The sequence below is a fragment of the Salvelinus namaycush genome, chromosome 3, assembly GCF_016432855.1.
Source record: "Salvelinus namaycush isolate Seneca chromosome 3, SaNama_1.0, whole genome shotgun sequence".
In the NCBI taxonomy this organism is placed as follows: Eukaryota; Metazoa; Chordata; class Actinopteri; order Salmoniformes; family Salmonidae; genus Salvelinus; species Salvelinus namaycush.
Window position 1 is genome coordinate 79,198,408 of NC_052309.1, and position 19,255 is coordinate 79,217,662.

General features: G+C 44.9%; 1 protein-coding gene across 1 annotated transcript in view; it reads left to right on the forward strand.

Annotated features, from left to right (window-relative positions):
• LOC120039926 (phospholipid phosphatase 3-like) overlaps window positions 1-17,563 on the forward strand; it is a 30,114-nt gene extending 12,551 nt beyond the window's left edge. Inside the window, exons 2-6 of the mRNA XM_038985245.1 lie at window positions 11,466-11,623; window positions 11,921-12,207; window positions 12,667-12,724; window positions 14,360-14,536; window positions 15,680-17,563. Coding sequence (XP_038841173.1) covers window positions 11,466-11,623; window positions 11,921-12,207; window positions 12,667-12,724; window positions 14,360-14,536; window positions 15,680-15,781 — 782 coding nt within the window. The 3' untranslated portion in view covers window positions 15,782-17,563. The remainder of the gene's footprint in view (window positions 1-11,465; window positions 11,624-11,920; window positions 12,208-12,666; window positions 12,725-14,359; window positions 14,537-15,679) is intronic.
• Window positions 17,564-19,255: the final 1,692 nt, after the last annotated feature.

Consider the following 19,255-nt stretch of genomic DNA (forward strand, 5'->3'; position numbering starts at 1 on the left):
TGTTCACGATTCATTTATTTCAAAAACACTCAAACAAAATAACAAACGTGAAAACGAAAGCGCACAGTTCTGTCAGGCAGAAACACTAAACAGAAAACAAGATCCCACGAAACCCAAACGGAAAACGACAACTTATATATGATCCCCAATCAGAGACAACGATAGACAGCTGCCTCTGATTGGGAACCACACTCGGCCAAAACAAAGAAATAGAAAACATAAACTTTCCCACCCAAGTCACACAATAATAGGGATCTCTAACGTCAGGGCGTGACAGTCACGAAAGTCAGAAATAGCGATAAAATAAATCACTTACCTTTGAAGATCTTCATCTGGTTGCAATCACAAGGGTCCCAGCTACATAAAAAATTGTCATTTTGTTCAATAAAGTCCTTCTTTATATCCCAAAAAGTCAGTTTCATTGGCGCGCTTGACTCAGTAATCCACCGGTTTCCCTCTTTCAAAATGCATACAAATGAATCCCGTAAATTACCAATAAACTTCTTCCAAACATATCAAACAACGTTCCTAATCAATCCTCAGGTACCCTAATATGTAAATAAACAATCAAATTTAAGACGTGGAATACCGGAGACCATTACCGGAGATAAATAACGAAGTACGCGCCCTCACCGGAACGCGCAACAAACACTACAGCCAAAATGGGAGCCACGTACTAAAACTACAAATTCTAGCTCATTTTTCAAAAAACAAGCCTGAAACTCTTTCTAAAGACTGTTGACATCTAGTGGAAGCCCTCGGAACTGCAATCTGGGAGGTATTCCTTTTATATTCCCATTGACAGCCATAGTAATCAGGGGTGAGCTGAATAAAAGAAAATTCTGGATGGATTGTCCTCGGGTTTTCGCCTGCCATATCAGTTCTGTTATACTCACAGACATTATTTTAACAGTTTTGGAAACTTTAGAGTGTTTTCTATCCAATACTACCAATTACATGCATATCCTAGCTTCTGGGCCTGAGTAACAGGCAGTTTACTTTGGGCACCTCATTCATCCAAACTTCCGAATACAGCCCCCTAGCCCGAAGAAGTCTTTAAGCTCTCCCTGAGAGACAGTGACCGGTAGACACCACAGAGACGATTACTGGTTGTGTGTTGGACTGAGTGTGTGTGTGTGGGACTGAGTGTGTGTTTGTGTGTGGGACTGAGTGTGTGTGTCTGTGTGTAGGAGGGTAAGAAGACGTGAGGTAGCTCGCCAGAGAGGAAGGCCTGTATCTCCTGGAGTGATCAGAGAAATAGTCCTTGCTATCCGGGATCCTTGGGACGTCCCTACCCCATTGAAGTTTACATTTAAAACGGTTAGGGTTAGGTAAGGGTTATGGTTAGGGTTAGGGTTAAATCAAATCAAATCAAATTTATTTATATAGCCCTTCGTACATCAGCTGATATCTCAAAGTGCTGTACAGAAACCCAGCCTAAAACCCCAAACAGCAAGCAATGTAGGTGTAGAAGCACGGTGGCTAGGAAAAACTCCCTAGAAAGGCCAAAACCTAGGAAGAAACCTAGAGAGGAACCAGGCTATGAGGGGTGGCCAGTCCTCTTCTGGCTGTGCTGGGTGGAGATTATAACAGAACATGGCCAAGATGTTCAAATGTTCATAAATGACCAGCATGGTCAAATAATAATAATCACAGTAGTTATCGAGGGTGCAGCAAGTCAGCACCTCAGGAGTAAATGTCAGTTGGCTTTTTTAGCACGTCCGGTGAACAGGTCAGGGTTCCATAGCTGCAGGCAGAACAGTTGAAACTGGAGCAGCAGCAAGGCCAGGTGGACTGGGGACAGCAAGGAGTTATCATGCCAGGTAGTCCTGACGCATGGTCCTAGGGCTCAGGTCCTCCGAGAGAGAGAAAGAAAGAGAGAAGGAGAGAATTAGAGAGAGCATACTTAAATTCACACAGGACACGGATAAGACAGGAGAAGTCCTCCAGATATAACAAACTGACCCTAGCCCCCCGACACATTAACTACTGCAGCATAAATACTGGAGGCTGAGACAGGAGGGGTCAGGAGACACTGTGGCCCCATCCGATGAAACCCCCGGACAGGGCCAAACAGGAAGGATATAACCCCACCCACTTTGCCAAAGCACAGCCCCCACACCACTAGAGGGAAATCTTCAACCACCAACTTACCATCCTGAGACAAGGCCGAGTATAGCCCACAAAGATCTCCGCCACGGCACAAACCATGGGGGGGGCGCCAACCCAGACAGGAAGATCACATCAGTGACTCAACCCACTCAAGTGACGCACCCCTCCTAGGGACGGCATGAAAGAGCACCAGTAAGCCAGTGACTCAGCCCCTGTAATAGGGTTAGAGGCAGAGAATCCCAGTGGAGAGAGGGGAACCGGCCAGGCAGAGACAGCAAGGGCGGTTCGTTGCTCCAGAGCCTTTCCATTCACCTTCACACTCCTGGGCCAGACTACACTCAATCATATGACCTACTGAAGAGATGAGTCTTCAGTAAAGACTTAAAGGTTGAGACCGAGTCTGCGTCTCTCACATGGGTAGGCAGACCATTCCATAAAAATGGAGATCTATAGGAGAAAACCCTGCCTCCAGCTGTTTGCTTAGCAATTCTAGGGACAATTAGGAGGCCTGCGTCTTGTGACCGTAGCGTACGTGTAGGTATGTACGGCAGGACCAACTCGGAAAGTTGGATTAAGGATAGGGATAGCATTAACCTCAGAGCGAGTTCAAAGGTCCACTTCTTTCCTGCTTATCTACGCTCGCTTTCCCGCTCTTTCTTCTCCTTGCTTCAACCATTTTGGGATGGAAGGTGTCCCAGAAGAGGGGAGGACGCATGGTGAAGTGCGCGTGTTCGTGCGTGTGTGTTTTCTTGGGCATACAGTATGTTTGTGTAAGTGGGCTTGTGTTTCTGTTCAGCTGGCAGGGAAAGCTGTTGAGTGAGACAGTGAGAGGGCCAGCATGCTGCAGCATGCCACTGCGTCAGGAATATTTTAAGCAGTCCTCTCACTCTGGGCCTGTGTGTGTAACCGTGCATGTGAGTTTGTCTCTGTGTTTTTAGTCCTCTTGCATGGTCATGTTGAACAGTATGCGTTTGTGTGCATGTGCCTCTGTTTACAAATTCACTGATGCATTTTCACTCAATGTTTTTAGCCCTAATGGAATACATGATGAAGTCATTACATGGGAGTATTATGACGTTGACAGATGCAGCTTCCAATAAAAGAAACCCAATCAAACGATTAGCTGAAGGAAAAAGTGATGTTGCTCTTTACCCAGTTGCTGTAGGGCATTTCCATCTAAAAGGAGCCATGAGCACCAACATGTTAAGTTCATAGGAGCATGTCAAATCAAAACTAAGAGTCTATATATATATTTTTTTAATTAAGGCATATATACATGTTCCAATTATTTTCCATCCTAAAAATTAGGAATAAGCAAAGACTTTGATTTGTGGTCAAACAGATGGAAAAAGGGTCTTAGACAACATCTAGCAGGAAAAGTCTGACAAGGTATTAGAAATGCATCCATATTGAAGTAAAGACCCCTGCCAACTAATTTCAGCACTTATATTTAGTTTTGGAGAAATTATTTGCCTCCAGTAAGTTTAAGAAACATTGCCTTGTGCCTTGTAATTCCGTTATAAAAAACACACATTATCTTTCAGATATTTTCACATTTCTCTCCCTCATGAGGAGTGAGGATAATGAAAGTTCACAGAGGTAATAGGTAGACCAACCAGTTAGTAATAGTGTTTTTACTGATATCAAGTTGATTAATTATTAAGTGATTAAAACTTGTAATTCTTTTACCAAATTGGTAATTGAATTACTGGAAAATTTGTAAAGGAATTACTGCAATTGAATTGACTACAATGGGAAATCATAGTAGTCACAAACCACAGATGGGTCACCTGCTACTGTCCTCCCTTCAACTGACATACTGTCATGTTCAGCTCATAACTGTTTTTCCCCCTCTTTCTGTCATCTGGGGGGGCCGCATAAGTTGTTTTTCGGTCCAAGTAGTGTAAATAAAATAAAAAAATTATCTGGTTGGAAAAACGCTTTCAGTGTAAACTTAAATGACTAAAGCCACATATAAAGTAAGTAGAAAAGACAATGGATCTATATATTTTAAAATACCATAAAACGTATTAGAGAGAGGCTTCTATTTGAGTCAGGTGTCTATTTCTGTAATTGCACACAGCTTTTGCTATTTTGCATAGTTAATAGTTTAATTCCAGTATTTACTTCCAGAATTGTAATAATTTTCTTAATTTCCTTCACAAATATGTTATCATTTACACACTGTCACATTTATTTTATCATAGTATGCCTCTCTCTCTCTCTCTCTCTCAAAAAAAACAACCTTTTCCTTGACAATAATTATTCTCCTTTGACTGTGCATTTTCACCAGTTTTTCAATTTTTGAATATATATTTTTTAATTATTCTTTTTTGGGGGGAGGGTTCTGTACTGTCGAAGTTGTTGACTGTTTTTGTGCTTGCCAGTTAGCTAGCAGTTCTCAGCTGTTAGCAGCAAATGGCTAGAAGATACTTAATGGCGATTAAAAAAAGATAGTTGCCATAATTTTTTTGAGTCGTTACTGAATTATTTAATGTAACAAATCAAACATTAAACTGCTTTAAAAAATTCATGGTAATTCATGGTAACCTCCGTAAACAATTCATTTAGACCCACCGTTTCTTTGAAACTGCCGTTTATTTGCTGAAATGTGTGCCGCTGCCCGGCTATTAAAAGGTACGGGTGGCTATTTGAGACTGCTTTTAATTGAAGTTTTACGGTACTGTAATCTTTGAAAACTAACAACCACCAAAATGAAAGGTAGACAGTCACGGAGAATAGAAAATTCCCAAAACATTAATATATCAGTATTGATTTTGCTATTATGTTTAAGAAAAAGAACATGGAATTAGCTATGGCAAAATGCATAGAATTGCAGGAAATTACATTTAAAACTACAAACAATTCTCTACACCGCCTAGATAGGAGCCTCTAAATAATTCAGAAATTCAGCCTCACCGATGGGTTGGTCACGCCCATTGGCCTGAAACAGCCCCCGGCTGGGTGAGGCAGGGTGGGGAGTGGGAGCAGTGGCTTTCTCCTCTGTAGGTAAGGATCCACTGCAGTTTCTGGTTCCCCCCCAACCCCCCATTCCCTGTCTGTCAAAACAAATGAGTCCTCCTTCTACCCCCTGCTCCTCCATGTTGGCTTTCAGACAGCCCCCCTCCTGGTGCCCTCCCAGCATGGCCCCCTATCTACCCCATCATCCTATCCTCCTGACACATCTTACCTGCCAGATCCCCCTTTATCCACCTCAGCCCCAACCCTCTTCTGTCTGGCTGTCTGAAGCTCTTCCAACCACAGACAAACCACTAAACCAAACAGTCTGACAGCCCAGTCCTCACTGCACATGTCATATACCACAGACAAGCAGACAGAGCACTCCCCCCACCCTTACTGTCACACTGCAGACAGACAGCCACCTCTCCAGCCACCCAGCCTGAACCACACACACCCTTACCTTCACGCTACGCCACAGACCACCAAACCCCTTTACATACATACCACCGAGACCGCCAGGCAGGCAGGCAGGCAGGCAGGCAGGCCCCTTTATGTTCCCCTACTCTCTGTCAGCCATCCCTCGCCACACATACCCTTAGCTCCAGAGCACGGCTGCAGTGCTGCAGGAAGAAGTCAGTGGAGTGTGGTTAGAACAGAGAGGCTAGGGGGAAGCGTGTCTGGACCTGACGACAGCTACAGTAACAGTTACACAGCCTGGAAACTAGAGACAACACTACCGATAGTGGGTGGGAGGGGGGGGGGGGTTCAGAGGCTTGGAAATTGGAAGTAGGCTATAGCTGCAGTCTTTCATCTCTTCCTCCTGACTTGTTTTTTGAGTTAGCTCTGTTGTTTCGTGGGAACTATGGACAGATAGTGTTGCTGCCTATGGACAGATAGACCGTGTATCGAGTGATTATGTTAGTGATTATGTGTACAGTAAATAACGTTCTGGTTGTGTGTGTACGTGAGTCCAACTGCAGCAGATGCTGCTGATATCAGATAGTCAGTGAGATGCCGTTGGGCTGTTTTTGTTTCCCAGGCTTTGTCCTTTGATGATCAGTCTTTTTGTGTATGCATCATGGCAGACAAAACAGTGAGCAGTGCACCCAGTTAGAACAATCCAGACAATTTAGGAGAATGGACAGCAACGCCCCCCCCCCCCCCCCCCCCATCCTGTACCACCTGGATCAGCCCAACAAGTAAACGCTGGGAGAAAGGACACCGTAGTGCTCATCCACACACACACACACACGCACACGCACACACACACACACACAGTCGCTCTAATAATCAGGAGGATGGTGGTTTACTAGTCATAATCACAGCCCAGGTGCCAATGACTTCATCTCCTGTCTGAGGCTTACCTGGCTCACACCTGTGTGTCCGTGTGTGTGTCCGTGTGTGTGTCCGTGTGTGTGTGTTGCACACCCAACTACTATTTTATACAAAGACTCTTTGTCCTTAAATGTCAGGTGAAACACAAAAGATGTCTGGTCCTGCTCTGACTCTCACTGACTCACCCCAGATAGAGATCACATACACACTATGTTGTGGCCAGGACACATTGTCTAAGAACAGTCTTCAGGGAATAGAAGTCCAGCTCTGTATAGTAGACACATCTACCAGTTACAGTGCTATTATTAGGGATTACAGCAGGGTTTACTAAAGTTAGAGTAACAGCACTTCATAGGTGTATAAAATAGATTCACTACACCAGTTACAGTGCTATTGTTAGGGATTACAGCAGGGTTTACTAAAGTTAGAGTAACAGCACCTCTCTATGTAATGATTCACTACACCAGTAGCAGTAGATTAACTTCTGGATAAACAAGCAGCTTAGACCTGAGGTTGAGGACCAGAGGCCCTGGCACTGGCCCTAGAGGCCTGCCTGGCTGAAGAGAGACGGACCACCCCTGGAGGGTAGTAGGGGAGCGTTCTCCTCTTTGCCCCAGTGACTACCCTCCCCTGCCCAGGACAGCAGGCCAAGTGGGTGGTTGGTTGGGGTCACCCCTCAAGAGATCCAGTGGTCACTGGTCACTCAGCACCCATGGTATACTATATAGTGACTGTCACCTAAAATGTTGGTTGATGCCTTGTTGAGTAGTAGGCTATGTTACAGTCTAGTATTGATATTCATGTGTTAATAATATACTAGTACTGTTTAGTGAAGTTGTTAGTTTGGGTCTGTCTGTGTGTTTGTTCAGTGCCTGTCTACGGGTTGTTTAGTTTGCTGTGGTTTCTTTGGCTCCAGGGTGGTTTATTTGGTTAGCTATGGTTGGTTGAGGTTTTTGTGGGTAGTTTGGGTTTTGATGTGGCTTGTTTGGTTGCGTGTTAGTCCATGTGGTGTTTTGTGGGTTGTTTGTGTGTGCAAGTGGGGTTTGTGTGTTCTGGGGGCATTCTGCTGGACGAAGTGAGGTCCTGTTTACAGAGCAGGTCCCAACAGAGCCCAGTTCTCTGACCCTCACATTCCAGAACCACTGCTAATCATCTCCGTCTGTGAAACACTTCACCACATCTCTCAATTCTCAATCTCTCTCTCCCTCTCTAGAGCCCCCCAACCCCTTATCCATCTCTCTCCCTTTCTCTGTTTGTCAATTTTCCGTACCCCCTCTAACCATGTTTTCCAGTCTTTTGAGTTTGACACTGTTTTATTGACTGGTACACATTATGAGCAATATGCCCTCAAAGCATCCGCATAAATAACACACATAATAACTAACAAGTAACATCTGCCCCCCTCCTCCTCCTCCCTCCTGCTCTCTCTCTTTCAGTCTTTATTCTCTTTCTCCATGGCTGTTCTGTTTTTTCTCTGTGTTGTTGTTCTCTTCTCACAGTGAGCTCATTCTGGGCTGTGGTCATAGAAGTGTAAATTAGAACCAGAAGAGTTTCGTAAGAGTGAGGCACATATCCCCTCTCCTCTCATTCCCTCACCCTCTCTCTCTTCCTGTTTCTCCTCCCTCTCTCGGTCTCTCCCTTTGACTATTTGAAAGCATTCCCACTTTGAGAACTCCGTCCAGCAGCACATTTGGCCCGTGTGTGTGTGGGTCTGTGTTTGTGTTTTTCTCTCTCATCTCTGTTTCTCTCCCTCCCTCTCTCTCTGCTCCACTCTGCTCTGCTGCTGTGTCCTCTGAGGCTGCTCTTGGCCAGGTGCAGCGGTTTGCTCACAGCTGCCTGACAGATGAGGTGAGGGGCTCTGGAGTGTCTTTTGCGTCTTCTTGTGAAAGCGTTTAGAGCCGGTGTAAACCCCAGTGTAAAGACTGGAACTTTACTGGGCCTGGCTGAGACCTCTCAGACCTCTGAGGTTGTATAGGCTAGGTGCAGGCTCGGTTGACAGTGTGTGTTCTGTGTGTTCTCCATGGTTTCACAGTGGTGTGTGTTTGGGAAGTTTGTATAAGATGTGTTTTGTGGATTGAGGTTGGTATGTGGCAAACTGGCGGCCTCTTTTTTTTGTGGACTGTTGTTTGAGAGTAGCATTTTGAGGAGCTCTGTAAGCGAGCGTTGTTGGGTCCCGGCCATGTGAGCCCAGGCTGTCAAATCAAATCAAATTTTATTGGTCACATACACTTGTTTAGCAGATGTTATTGCGGGTGTAGCGAAATGCTTGTGTTTCAAGCTCTAACAGTGCAGTAATATCTAACAAGTAACATCTAACGATTTCAATACACACAGATCTATGTAAAGGAATGGAATTAAGAATATATAAATATATGGACGAGCAATGTCAGAGCGGCATAGACTAAGATACAGTACAATAGAATGCAGTATATATCAATGAGATGAGTAATGCAACATATATAAACATTATTAAAGTGACTAGTGTTCAATTTATTAAAGTGGCCGGTGATTTCAAGTCTATGTATATAGGCAGCAGCTCTAATGTGCTGTTTATGGACTTTAACACACAAATGTGGACATGACAACACACTTATATTTACATAGCGGTCAATACATCATTGACAGGGTCGGTCATAGTTTGCCTACTGAGTGGTTGATGGCTCCCATTACTGTGAGAAACACACTAGAGGACCCAACGCTAACGGCTCAACCAGCCAGCCCCACACTTTTATTATGGCAGGAATGGAGACACTGTCCATTAGCAGACTGACAAACCAGAATAACATTGATTATAACCGTAACTCTGGCCCAGATACAGAGAGAGAGAGAGAGATAATTGTGGTAAAGAAGTAGCCTGTTGTGGTGGATGGCCCAAGCGTAGACACCACCATGACATGTGTTTTCAGAGTAAAGCTATAAAACCTATACAGGGTTTCAGCCCCTGACTTTGTCAGTGTGTGCTTGAGTCAAGAGAACCACATCTCTCTTCTGGGCCGTTCCATATGATTTCAATCCCTTTCTGACTGCACCCCTTTTGATTTGAACAAAACCTTTCATACATGTTTGCCCATGTAGGAAGTGGTCAGAAAGGGACCCTTTTCGACCTGAATGCCAAAACATTCAGGAGATGGAGGTTCTCAAAGTTGACCCATTTTTCATACCCCACACTACCATGAGACATTCATGTCAACTCTGTGTTTTCCTCTCCTCTCCTCTCCTCTCCTCTCCTCTCCTCTCCTCTCCTCTCCTCTCCTCTCCTCTCCTCTCCTCTCCTCTCCTCTCCTCTCCTCTCCTCTCCTCTCCTCTCCTCTCCTCTCCTCTCCTCTCCCTCCATCCTTCTGTCTTTCTGGCCCTCCCGTGCCTTCTCTTAACCAGAGGATATGTCGTTATCTGTGTTTGGTCTTTCTCTCTGACAAACACATACTTCCAGTATTAGCAAAGGTCACAAGCAGACATTTGCTGTATACTACAGTAACTTTACCCTGCTTATAAGCCAATGACGCTACACTGCTTCCTCGTTTTCATTCCTAAATTGTATTGGCCCTTAGGTACATTGATATGTGTGTAGGTTCTTAACTGTATGTCTTGGGGTGAAAGGGTGGCTGTATGGATCTGTTTTGGTAGTATTTATGATTGACTGACTGGTACTGTGAGTGAGATATATCTGCAGAGTATTCATGGTTATATAGTGCAGGTAGACTGAAACCTGTTGAACTCTACCAGAGTCACAGAAAGTCACACTGAAGGTCAGTGAGCCATGTCCTACTCCCGTCTGCTACTGTTGATCTACAGTCTCTAATGGCCTATGTGTTGTCCTCTCCTCCTGTCACGTAGTCTCGCTGAGATTTCCTGGCAGCAGCAGTGTTTGCCTGGGCCCGTTCCAGTTCCAGGCTCTATGATGAGGGAGAGGTTAATCATTAGTCCCATGCTCTCCCTGTTCCATGGGGGAGAGGGCTATGGGGGCATGGGGTAGGGGACTACATGATGGGCTAGAGGGGCTGTGGGGAGCAGAGAGAGGAACTAGGGTAGTTTGGAAGTTCAGAGTGAGTATAGTGGTGTAGATTTAATTTCAGATCTAGCCTTGGATTTGATTTCATCCTCCCTGCTGTGTGACTGGTGCCAGTATCATAACGAGGTTGCACAATCTTTACCCAATGAACTTTCACCAGCAGCAGGGCAGGCTGCAGCGAGGTGTGTTTGCTTAAGAAAGCCAGACCTTGACCACCCTCCTTTACGCCTTCCTTACACACAAACTTTTAATTGGTTAGCCAACCAGGAAATTAACTTGATACAGTATTAACAATCCTTAAAATAGGAAGGTAATGTGTTACTACATTGATTTAATAAATATTCTGCCAATACAGTGGTAGTTAATGTTTAATGTTGTACGCTCCTTGTGCGTCTCTGTGCCACACTACACTATTTCTATTCCCTTATAATTGGAAACAAAAGACTACTCTATTCCCTTTCTATTGGAGGTCTCTGCAGTCACGGTGTAGTCTATACTGTAGCCTGGCTATTAGTTTACTGTAAAACCCTTTGGCTTTCACCACTTTGTCATTTTCTGTGTAATAGACTCTCTCAGTATCCTCTGTTCTCCTTTCATCCTGAATAATCCTTCATTCTGCACTGTCATCTCTGTCTCTCTCTCGTCTCCCCCTCCTCCAGCCTCTCTGGTGGAGCTCCAGTATGTAAGGAATGCCAGATACTTTGGGAGATCTTGAGTCCAGTCAGTGGATGACTGACAGGCCTAAGACCCGCCCCCTCCTCAGATTGCACCCTTCTCATATAAAACAGGATCAAGGATCAATGACACCTCTTTGTCTTGGCTCACTGTGCGATGCGTCACTCTTACTCTTTTCTCTCTCTCACACACACACACACACACACACACACACACACACACACACACACACACACACACACACACACACACACACACACACACACACACACACACACACACACTTATATCTTTTCCTCTCTTTACCTCTTCCTATTCTGTCTCTTCATCTCCCTCATAACTGTGTCTAACCCCCCTTTCTCTGTCTCTCCAGTCTCCATCCCGTTCTTTGCGTGTGAGTTAAAGGCGGTGACTCCGTACCGGAGGGGTTTCTTCTGTGGGGACCAGAGCATCACCTACCCCTACCTGGAGAGAGAGGCCATCCCTGACGCACTGCTCATCGCTGGGGGCATCGTCATCACTGGCCTCACGGTGAGACACACAACACAACACACCACTTACACACTGTAGGATCTTAATGAGTATATACACATGACATACTATCACCACTTACACACTCACTGTAAGCAGACAAGAGGTTCACCAGGAAGTAGATGTATTTATGAGCCATTCCATATTTAGCCTTTATTTAGTCAGGTCATTGAGAAAACCTTATTTTTTACAATACGCTGTGAAAGTGTAGCGTCGTTTCTCTGCCGGTATCTAGCTCAGCTTTTTTACGAAGAGGACTGATTCTAACTCTTGCTCCTCCTCTTCTTCCCTGGCCAGATTGCGCTGGGCGAGTGTTACCGGGTTCGTTTCCGTGAGGTGCAATCGCGGGCCTTCGTGCGCAACTGCTACGTGTCCTGCCTCTACAAGGAGCTGGGCAGCTTCCTGTTCGGCTGCTGCGTGGGCCAATCACTGACCAACATGGCCAAGCTGAGCGTGGGGCGTCTGCGACCTAACTTCCTGTCGGTGTGCAACGTGACATACGCCTCGCTCAACTGCGTCCCCGGCTCCTACGTGGCCCAGGTCACCTGCAGGCAGCCCAAACACAAGATGGTGGAAGAGGCCAGGTCAGTACCGAGAGGGACGCCTTCCCTATTCACACTATAGGGCCAAACCAGGCCTGGCCAAACTGAGCTGGCCTGGTTACACATCCACCATAGTTGCTGGAACCGTGCAGGAAAGGACAATGTGAAAATAAATATCAGAACTAGCACAGTGCAGTTGTGGTTGGTCCTGTAATGTGAATCAAGCTTCAGTGTATCAGAGTTGGGCTCAATTCGAGCTCAATTCCTGTCAGTTGGATTGGATATGAGATTTTTCCATTGTTATGCAATCCTGAAAAGTCATGCACTGACTGGAATTGAGATGGAATAGACTCAAACGCCGCTAGTCTAGTCAAAGTGAAAGTCTGTCTTTGTGAGAAACTATTGGTATGAATGTTTATTAGCATAGATTGAGATGGAGCAATATTGACACTAGATAACTGGGTTAATGAATGACATCCCTGTTATCCCTTTATCTTTCAGGAAGTCCTTTTTCTCTGGCCATTCCTCTTTTGCCATGTACACCATGCTCTACCTGGCGGTAAGTGTCACTGGCAATTGGAGACACACACACACACACACACACACACACACACACACACACACACACACACACACACACACACACACACACACTTGCACGTGCCTGTGGCGACAAAGAACAGCACACCTGCCAAGTAACGTTTATACACTTGAAGTCACCTGCTTTAGCTGGGATTACTACAGATTAGTTGAATGAAGGAAAGAATGATCTTTGACAGTTTTAACTTTCACTGTAATTATGAAAGAAAATATTGGACACTTTGTCCCTGTAGAGATGGAGTGCACACTCACTCACACACATACTCACAAACACTCAGACATTCAAACACACTCACATACACACATTGTACATGCAAACTCTGAGAAAGGCAACTTTTCAAAAGCCGTCCTGCCTGAAATGAAAAGGGAGAGGGAGGAAGTTTTCCACAGGGAACATGAATAGAGGGAGAGATGGAGAGCAGACAGAGCACTCCTTGTTTGGGGTTTGGGGGGGGGGGGGGGCTGCTGAGAGATCGACAGGCTTCTTTCAACAAGAGAACCCCACTCCCCTCCTCCCTCTCTCTCTCTCTCTCACTCTACTGGACCATTGGTGAGGAACACATTGTAGGGTGAGAAATGACAGAGGAAGACAAAAGCCCATCATGGCTCAAGCATTTGTTCCCATAATGTATTCATTCACATTCTAAATGGAATTCCTCCACTTCATTAAGTCTCCAATGGTCCGGAATATGACTGGAATAATCGCAAAACTATTTACGGGAAATATATATGAAACTCATTAAATTTCAATCTGATAAAAGGAGAGGATTCACCATTCAAAAACATTGTTAATAGATTTCTCGGGTCCTCCCCTCCTCACCCCTCCCCTCCTCACCCCCACTTATCAGAAAGGGACAGAGAGAAAGAGGGAGAGAAAGAGAGTGAGGCATTGAGAGCAGTTGAGTGTCCTGAGAAAAACAGGGGGCCTCATTCTTCATTCTGTCTCCTCTTCTCCCTCTCTCTTCTCCCTCTATCTTCCCTCCATCCCGTCTGTGGCCTCCTGGCGAATAGCTAGTACTACTACTGCAGACTGACTGTATCCTTTAGAATCCATGGGACCTGCAGCGACATGCAGCCAGGGCCCTGGGCCAGCTGCTGGGGTTGGAGGGCAAGAAGACTGACACCTGCTTCCAGTCAGAGTGAGCCAACCCCCCTAACCAGCTCCCCTCCGGAGGAATACGTTCCACATGTCCCAGTGACAGGCCCAGGCAGCAGTCACCTCAGAAACAGCACCATGCATCTCTACAGTTAACCCCTGACCCCCCAGTCAGTCTCTGTCTGGTCCCTGACTGACACTCCTCCTCTACTGTAGTAATGATGGGGCCTGCAGGGCAAGATGAGATGGAGGAGAGGTTTATTAGGGTGCTGAGCCCAGTGTGGATGGACTAATGCCAGGTCCTCTTCCTCACCCTCTTGACGTGTGTGTGTTAACTGTGGTTAATGTACCATGTGACCAGATCACTGTGGAAAGAACGAACTACGTTGCAGTTTATGCACACACACAGACGCATGCAAAAATGCATGAGAGTGCCTGCACACACACACTTCTCATATTTGAAGGTTCTGATCATGTGACGCTGCTCTCCTTCTCCAGTTCTACTTGCAGGCACGGTTGTCATGGCGAGGGGCTCGTCTGCTGCGCCCGCTGCTGCAGTTCCTGCTGGTGATGATAGCCGTGTACACCGGGCTGAGCCGCATCTCCGACTACCGCCACCACCCCACCGACGTGATCACCGGCTTCATCCAGGGAGGCCTCACCGCCTACTGGGTGGTAAGTGTCTGGCCCTCCCCTCCCTCTGGCTCTATGGAGCTGTGGGATTGGGAACAAATGTGTTGATGTATGATCTCCTATGTCAGTCAGGTTTACAGGATGAAATAATGTCAACCATGCCTGCCTAAACAATGACATGTCCTATCCATCTGCCTGTACAATCTGTATTTATCTATCTGCCTATATAATCTGTATTTATCTATCTGACTATATAATCTGTATTTATCTATCTGACTATATAATCTGTATTTATCTATCTGCCTGTATAATCTGTATTTATCCATCTGCCTGTACAATCTGTATTTATCTATCTGCCTATATAATCTGTATTTATCTATCTGACTATATAATCTGTATTTATCTATCTGACTATATAATCTGTATTTATCTATCTGCCTAAACAATGACATGTCCTATCCATCTGCCTGTACAATCTGTATTTATCTATCTGCCTATATAATCTGTATTTATCTATCTGACTATATAATCTGTATTTATCTATCTGCCTATATAATCTGTATTTATCTATCTGCCTAAACAATGACATGTCCTATCCATCTGCCTGTACAATCTGTATTTATCTATCTGCCTATATAATCTGTATTTATTTATCTGTCTGTATAATCTATTTATCTATCTCACTATACAATCTGTATTTATCTATCTGACTATATAATCTGTATTTATCTATCTGCCTGTATTTTCTGTATTTATCTATCTGACTATACAATCTGTATTTATCTATCTTTCTGTATAATCTGTATTTATCTATCTGCCTTTATAATCTGTATTTATCTATCTGACTATACAATCTGTATTTGTCTCATTCAGTCCCTATATGGTGGGATCTCATCTGGGTCAGGCTGAGCAGTATAACCAGTCTCTCTGGCGGTTGGGATATAGTGTTCCAGTGTTCCATCTCTATGTATCCGTGTTTGACGGACAGTGTTCCATCTCTATGTATCTGTGTTTGACGGACAGTGTTCCATCTCTATGTATCTGTGTTTGACGGACAGTGTTCCATCTCTATGTATCTGTGTTTGACGGACAGTGTTCCATCTCTATGTATCCGTGTTTGACGGACAGTGTTCCATCTCTATGTATCCGTGTTTGACGGACAGTGTTTTATCTGTGTCTCTCCAGGCCTTCTATATTTCCTCCATGTTTAAGAACAACCGTCCAGACCTGTCTCCCACCAGCATGTCTCTGGAGAGCCCCCTGTCCAGCCAACAGACCGTCTGCTAGCACCACCTGCCCCAACACACCCCTCCTCACCTACCTGGATGGATGGGGGATGGGAGAAAAGACAGAAAGAGAAAGAGAGGGAGAGACAGTCAGATAGCAGAGGTGAGCAGCACATGGAGGGACAGGGAGGGAGAGAAGGTGTGTGAAAAGGAAGGGGGATGAGATAAGAGGTAGAGCAGGTAAAGAGCGTTCTAGCAAGTACAAACATGCTCTGATGAATACGTCAAGACACGCACACACACGCAGTGCCACCTCTCTCTCACTAACACACACTACCATCTAACACACACCAAATCACTGTAGAGTACAACCCGTCCACATGGAGATATGCATAGTAATTTTACAGATATTTTTGTATTCGAAAAACGACAAATGTTTCTATTTTTCAAATGAGAGTCGTAGATGAAGCTGCTAATGATAATGATTTGTTCCTGTTCTTAGTAGAATATGTTTTATATGTGATGGTGGTTAGTGGGCAGTGCATTAGGTTAGCTCTCACAAACACACGGTCAGTCAGTGTCTCTAAATTATCTTCATTGGTCGTCACTTCGTTGGTCATCCTCTGACCAGCCTGGATGATGATATCATCAGCTGGACTCCACTTCTTCAGCTTGACGTCCCCTGACTCTAATTCTGTGGATGTCTCATTGACGTTCCCTGACTCTAATTCTGTGGATGTCTCATTGACGTCCCCTGACTCTAATTCTGTGGATGTCTCATTGACGTTCCCTGACTCTAATTCTGTGGATGTCTCATTGACGTCCCCTGACTCTAATTCTGTGGATGTCTCATTGACGTCACCTGACTCTAATTCTGTGGATGTCTCATTGTGTGAAACGAGACAGTCAGAACTGAACTGTTATTTCAGACCTCTACACGGAACAACAGCGCTGCATGGAGTGACAAACCCTGGCAACCAAATAAGGAACAAGCACTGGCCTCGTGTGCCCTCTTTACCAGTACCCTCTCCATCCTTCACCCTCTAACTACACAGCAACTAGTAGAGGATGTCATGGACAAAGACAAAAGAGAACACTTTGTATTAAACCAAGTATCTTATCTTAACTTCAGTTACCCAGGAGTGATAGGGTGGAAATCTGCTTTGCCCAGGTTACGTCCCCTCCCCTTCACTCCCACGCTTTTCCATGTCTGTACTCTGTACTAACCACTTATTACTGTGTCTCAGAGGCGGAGCTATGACTGAACCCTGTAACCTTTGACCTATTACCCTGACCTCTGAGCTGCACCTTGAGTTATGCCACTCTTACAGGGGAGCCAAAATGTCTGCCTCGTGTTGCCTATGGCAGAGGTCCCCTGTATATTCCTATTAATAGCACTTGAATTACATAATGGAACCTACTCTGATAGTATAATTGATATTATATATATTTTATCTCAAGTTTGAATAATCAGTGTTTTATTTGTCTTAATATGTCACTCTCATACGGTATATGTTTTAGTTTTTTTCCCAAATGATAATTATTCAAATTGAATGTAAATAGATATGTCCTTTTTATAAACCACACAGAATTTCAAAAGTATTATTAGTGCCATTTTTGGACAGTTTTTTCACGTTTATGTGTTATGTGTCTGTGTTGTTGATCAGGTACGCAGAGTTGTTGTTATTGTCATAACGACTAGACTGAGCCAGAGCTATTATCAGAAAGCTATTTCTTGTTTCCAGTTTTGTGTTTTTTGTTTTCTCTGTGAATGCCAGAATGGCTGAAAATAACCACTGTACTCAAAAAACCAAACCAATAAAATGAATGTTGAATCTTTTGACCTCCTATTGTCCACTGATATTCCTTAAAATGTCTCACACACTTTTTTTCTATCCACACAGAAACAATGTTTGTCATCTGACTGTTTATATGCTCAACAGCGTAAAGAATCAGTTGTTCGTCACACACACATGGCCAGTAAGTAAGTTCAAGCTTAGTTCAGGAGAAGTTAGAGGTGAAACCGAGAGCAACAAAAAATATTGAATTCTAAAGTCACAAGGGACTTCACCTCAAGTTTCTGACTGGGAAAGAACACACCTACTTTCTCCCTCCACCACCCCGCTCTCCTTTCTCCCTCCCTTCTCTACCTCCCCCTCTCTTTCAATCCTTTTGGAGTGCAGCAGAGCGCGCTGGGCTTTTTGGTGATCATGCTGCCATGGCGATGCCTGGCTAGATAGTGGGCTGGGGAGGTGGAGGCCTTTTTATTTATTCTCTTTCTTTTCCAATCCACTTCCTGGCTGAGTGAGGAGAATAAAAGGCAGCTGAGATCAGAGTGAGCGAAAGGAAGGCTGCAGTAATGGGTGTGTATGGAGGTGAGGAAAGGGGAGGGCTGGCATGCAGCGGAAGAACGGGATGAAGGGAAAAGCTGGGGTTCAGTAATGAAGGGAAGGAGTAATGGAGCAGTTGGCAGTGGGGACGGGGTGACGGGGGAGAGAGGGAGGAGGGATTTGGGTGTGGGGCTTCGGGCTGGGAATGAATGTGACGGTGGTTGTCAGGCCTGTTTTGTGTCAATACTGTTACTAAGAGGCACATTTAATTCCTTAGCACTGTAAATGCCTGCGCTTGTGAAGATGTTGTTGTCTATCTGTTTTTGTCTAGGTCATCATTGTGTGTGTGTGTGTGTGTGTTTTCTTTTTGGGTGAGCAGGAGAGAAGAGTAGGTGCTCTACTAAGCTTACAACACAGTCTTTCAAACATGACATCTTGATTGCTCCGTAGATGTCTTCCTTGGTGACCCTTTGATTCTCCCTCCAGTCCATAGAGCAGAGAGGCCAGACTAACTGAGGCGTGTGTCCTGTCTATCTGAAAGGTCCCACTAGTTCCAGCCCTCTCCACTGTGTGAGTTGTGGCTGTAGTTTAGTATACACATACAACAGTAGCCCCAGCCGGCCTGTGGTCATTTAGATGAGGCTGATTGAGCCCTAATCTCAGCCTGTAAAACACATTACCGTCTCCACTCTCCATTCTGAAGAAAATAAAGCACACTTTCTCCCTCCTCCCCATACTTAGGGCTGGGGAATTCGTTTGATAAGACATTTGTTTTTCAGATAAAGTACAGGTCTAAAAACAGAATAGTTCCATGGGCGGATGTTACGGCGGGCGATCAGAATCAATGGTGTGGAGGTAGGGAACCCTGTGATGGGTTGCTACTTACTGTAGGCAGGCTGGCAGGCAGACAGACGGGCACATAGCTCACCTGCATACCTGTCTAGTGGAGGTGGAGAGGACACCTGTATCATACCTGCTGTCTGCCTATCATACTATCAGATGGGATAACATCACCCAGGCATTTAAAACTCCCCCACCAGGCTTCCTTTGAGGGCTTCTTTCTGGTAATGTAATGACCAAGACACTTCTATAGTCCGCCAAATACTTCTCATAATAAGGCACAGTTTCAAGCAGCTTAATGTTGTACATTGAATCAACAGTGGAGAAAGAGGAGCTATTTCTTCTTTGCATATAATCTTTTCTCC